Source organism: Sardina pilchardus, chromosome 17, assembly GCF_963854185.1.
Source record: "Sardina pilchardus chromosome 17, fSarPil1.1, whole genome shotgun sequence".
NCBI classification, from domain to species: domain Eukaryota; kingdom Metazoa; phylum Chordata; class Actinopteri; order Clupeiformes; family Clupeidae; genus Sardina; species Sardina pilchardus.
The window spans coordinates 24,989,752-24,994,573 of record NC_085010.1 but is presented as its reverse complement, the minus strand read 5'-3'; the positions used below and the strand labels follow the sequence as shown (position 1 = coordinate 24,994,573).

At 47.0% G+C, this 4,822-nt stretch overlaps 1 protein-coding gene across 1 annotated transcript; it reads right to left on the bottom strand.

The window, feature by feature from the left end:
- Positions 1-531: 531 nt before the first annotated feature.
- Positions 532-4,365, bottom strand: kcna1b (potassium voltage-gated channel, shaker-related subfamily, member 1b). The gene is made up of 2 exons (XM_062518458.1): positions 4,324-4,365; positions 532-3,963 (listed from the first exon to the last, which is right to left on the bottom strand). Exon 2 carries the CDS (start codon positions 3,732-3,734, stop codon positions 2,244-2,246), a length of 1,491 nt encoding a protein of 496 aa, XP_062374442.1. The 5' UTR covers positions 3,735-3,963; positions 4,324-4,365; the 3' UTR covers positions 532-2,243.
- Between the last annotated feature and the right edge of the window lie 457 nt (positions 4,366-4,822).

Sequence of the window (4,822 nt, the reverse complement as noted above, 5' to 3'; positions counted from 1 at the left end):
AAAAGGCTTGTTATGGTAGAACGAAAAACGAAACAAATGACAAAATGTTGATGTACTCATGATGATAATTAGGTTGTTTTTCCTAGTTATTTTTTTTTCCTCTGTATTTTAGGCCTATGTACAAGGTGTAGGAGGGCTTAAGTCCCAAGATCTGAAACACCATGGTCCGCAGAGAGGGGGTTTGGGGTTGCCATCACACTAACCGCTCTCATGTATGTCTGTCTGTGCATGCATGTGTACATATAGAGCTTGTGTAAGTGTGTGTGTGTGTGTGTGTGTGTGTGTGTATGCGTGCGTGCATGTGTGTGTGTTTGCTTGCTTGCTTAGATGTGTGTGTATACATATTTTTTCCCCTTCACTTTTTGTCCAGCCTATTGTTGGTTGGGCACAGCCTTGCGTCTTGCCCTTCTCTTCCCACACTGTGTCCAATATGCCCCTCCTTTCCCCCTGGAGCCTGTTTGTGGAATCAATGGTCTATTTCTAACCAACAACCCCCGCCCGCCCCCCAAACCCCCCCAGTCAGGAGATTACAGATGTGTTCAGAGTACGTCCTACAGCAGGTAAAGAGATTCTGTACTGATCTGTATCTACTTGATGCTATTGTACAGGGAGGCACTTGACAGTCTTTATGTGTTATAGAGGATTAAAGGCACTACGTAAGTCATTTTATAATCAGTTGCCATTTTGCTGTTGATGTTGTTGTTGTTGTCGTCGTCGTTGTTGTTGTTGTCTTTGATCTTTATAAAGCATGCATGGACACAAGTACCAAGATGGTCTGGCTGATTACAAACCAACGTGTGTTGTTTTTTTTTCTTTTCTTTTTTCAAAATGAAAGGAGAATATAGAACTCGAATCCGGTTCATGTTAGAAGTCCATAATTTACACTATGGCTCAGCTGTGACACTATAGGAGCAGCGTCCATGTTCTGCAACCGCCTGTTCGCCGTACTACTGTCTATACCGTGCAGAGCTGTGGGCAGTTTGAGTAGACATATAAAAAAGGTTAAGCTTTTTGTTTTGTTTTGTTTTCTTTTTGTTTTTTTTGTTGTTGGACAAATGAAGTTGTTTTCCTCAGTGTCATCCCCCACACCACCCAGGCATCATCAACTTCCTTAATGATCGGGTGAATCCTGCCAAGGGCCCTTCCGGCCCCCAAACTGTTTAATACTGGCATCATGCATTATACAATGTATATACCTAGATACATAGTACCTCTGTCAATTATGCCATAATGCTTAGTATTTCACATGCTATGATTTTGTGAAGAAGAAAAAAAACAGAACTGTTCCCTTAAGAATGAACATTCAGCACTTAAATGCTTTTAAATTATTCACAACTTAAATAACCAGTGCACTTTTGGTGAAAAGCAAAATGAGAGAGAACTCAAATATTGAGGGCTTGAAGTCTCAAAATGATAATAAAAAAGGGCAAAATTAAGTAGTCCTATTAAGAAAAGGGTGGGGCAGATTCATGGGGTAAAGTCTAGCGCATGCCGTAATTTTAAAACAAAGAGTATTTCAACATGCTAAAAATCAAGCTCTCCTTTGACGTTCTACCCTCTCATGGCATTGTACCCTACGGGACAAGATTTAAGTTAGCATCTGCGGGAAAGAAAGTAGCAGCATTGCAGATGTCTTCCAGACAAGAACCGCCTCGCCAATCCGGTGTGAAATCTCAGCGGGAGACCACCTCCCCGCCTCCTCCGCATCCACCTCCACCACCCCGAACCTCTGGATAAGGTGCGTTGCTGATCCGTTGAGCTCAAGTATTCTTCCGTCGAAAGCAAACCACACAGGTCGATGCATCTGCAGGCGCAGCAGGTGCAAGACTTCTAAAGGGGTGCATTGTGCAACACAGAGAAGTTGACCTGTAATCCACGATCGGCCGTTTCCAACAATTTCCATTGTTTTGCACCGCTTGTCAAAATGTGTAATGACAATCATTGGTGGTGCCCGATGTACTCGATTTTGTCTGAGTGGTCAAACAAAAGATATCAAACGATGTCTTTGATTGTGTTTTGAACTATCCCACTCTCAAATCAGGCAGATGCTATTGTCGATTCCTTTCAACCTCAGCGCGTATAAATACTCTCTTGGTTCGTGGTTCATGGGTTTTTTTCCCTCATAAATGCAATGCAAGAACGCATTGACGTCAATAAAGCATTCAAGTTGTATTAAAACACTATGTACAGTTGAGGGTAGGGATCCCCAGGTGTGCGTTTAAGGGTGGGTTCTATGCGCAGTCCTACACATCCGTTAGGAGCTTTCCTCGGTTCACACAGTTCTGATTGGCAACCGTGCAGTTACCAGTTCTGAGGTTTGCATCTCGGAAATTGTCGATGCTATTGTTTATGTCCTCGTCTATTTCCATGTATTCCGACTTACTGACGATGGACGAGCTGCGTCGACTCGAATTCGAATCAGACGCGATGTTGGGGTTGCTCACGTTTAGGAGCTGAGCTTGCTCTTCTCCCTCAGTCTCTCGGTGGTAGAAATAGTTGAAGTTGGACACGATGACTGGCACCGGCAGGGCGATGGTCAGCACGCCAGCGATAGCGCACAGAGAGCCCACAATCTTTCCACCAATGGTCACGGGGTACATGTCCCCATAGCCCACAGTGGTCATCGACACCACCGCCCACCAGAATGCGTCTGGGATGCTGGTGAAATAGGACTCCTTCTCCTCGGCCTCAGCAAAGTATACCGCGCTGGAGAACAAAATGACGCCGATGAACAGAAAGAATATAAGCAGTCCCAGCTCTCGCATACTGGCCTTCAAGGTCTGCCCCAATATCTGAAGCCCCTTGGAGTGTCTCGACAGCTTGAAGATCCTGAACACCCTCACCAGGCGGATAACTCGGAGGATGGCTAGAGATGTGGCCTCTCCGCCGGCTTTGGCCTCCTGTGCTTTTATGTCGCCGGGGTCATCAGCCAGCTCCGTGCCCAGTGTGATAAAATATGGTATGATGGACACTAAATCGATGGTATTCATCATATTTTTAAAGTATGCCGCTTTGCTGGGACAGGCAAAAAAGCGCACAATCAGTTCAAACGAGAACCAGATGATACACAAGGTCTCCACAATGAAGAAGGGGTCGGTGAGAATATTTGGTTTGTAGAAGAAGGTGGTGTTTCCTATTGTTTGGAACCGACCCTTTGGGTCCTCTTTCAGTTCAGGTAATGTCTCCAAGCAAAAGATGACAATGGAGATGAGAATGACCATCACCGACACAATAGCAATCCCCCGTGCCGGCCCGGAACTTTCAGGGTGCTCAAAAAGCAGCCAGATTTGGCGCTGAAACTCATTCTCTGGAAGTGGGCGCTCCTCCTCTCGTATAAACCCCTCATCCTCTCTGAATTTCTCCATGGCCTCAACCCCAAGTTCATAAAACTTTATCTCCTCCGAAAACATATCCAGGGGTACGTTGACCGGTCTCCTTAGTCTGCCCCCAGACTGATAGTAGTAGAGAATAGCGTCAAAACTCGGCCGATTTCTGTCAAAGAAATATTCGTTTCGTAATGGATCAAAATAGCGCATTCTTTTCTTCGGGTTGCCCAGAAGCGTTTCCGGAAACTGTGCGAGCGTCTTGAGCTGGGTCTCGAAGCGCAGTCCGGATATGTTTATCACGACTCTCTCGCAGCATTCGTGGTCCTCGTGGTCCGGGGGATACGAGTCCTGCGGGTGCCCCGGGAGAGTGGACGTCTCGTCCATGTTATCTCCAGCCACCACGGTCATTGTGGACACGGGGCTGGCGACGCTTCAGGAGATGCTGAGGTCGGCCGAGTAGGCATTCAGTTCCCCCGTGCCGTCTCCCTCCGGATCCCACACTTTGCGCGTGTGACACCAGCGGAGGAGCGAGCCTGCTACGCCTCAGTTGGGCTCCAGCACGGTCTTCTGCTCCGAGTCGACCATTGCTTCACTCTTCCCACACACACTGCTGCAAATGCTTCGTCTGGTCTGTCACCTAGAGAGAGAGAGAGAGAGAGAGGAACAGGGTAGAGAGAGAGAGAGAGAAGAGGGGGGTAGAGAGAGAGAGAGATCTTTGCAAGTTCAGCAGTTTTATATTTTGTAATTTTGAACGCGTTCTCTTTGCAGTAATACACCAGCGCCAATTGATCGTCGAATAAATCACATATGTGCTCTTAAAGCAAATGAAGAAATCATGTCCTCAGTGTTCAAGTTTCAGTACACTGCCCACCCCATTTGCGCACACTGCTCACAGCGCATTCCAACGCAGCCGTTAAGACAAATGGTTATATTGTATGGCTGTATCAAATCTGGACACGGATCTCACACTATGAAGTAACAACACGATATTACTTACCTTGTGTTGATTTGGAGAGGACCTCTGTGTGCTTGCGATTTGTCCCCCCTTCGGTACCCGCTCTGGCCACCGTAAGAACTTCTCCCTTCTCCGTTTTAATATGGATATCACTTTACAGAGCGCTGCGCACTATGAGCTCTCCTGAAATATTCATGGGCTATATTGTCTTTGTGGACATCCAGCGGCAATTCTCGCATCGATAGTCTTCCTGTGGAGTCCGGAGGAGCCGTGCAGTACCAGTAAAAGCCTCCCTTTTTACGTTACCTCGAAAGACTTAAGTCTTGAGACGGACCGTTTAAAACCATGCCCCAACAACTGCGGCAACGCAAGCGGTATAGCGCGCGACACACCGGACCGGACCCAGCACCGTCAGATATCCGTTTGCTTCTTTTGACCGTCGCCTCTCCCAGCGTCATGTGCTGTTGGCCACGAGAAAATATGATGGTGCGACTGAGTGGACTGAATACATTAGGGGGCAATAAAAGCACAGTGTGTATCT

Excerpts from the sequence above, each read along its gene's own strand:
- kcna1b (XM_062518458.1), bottom strand. The coding sequence starts at position 3,734 with ATGACCGTGGTGGCTGGAGATAACATGGACGAGACGTCCACTCTCCCG.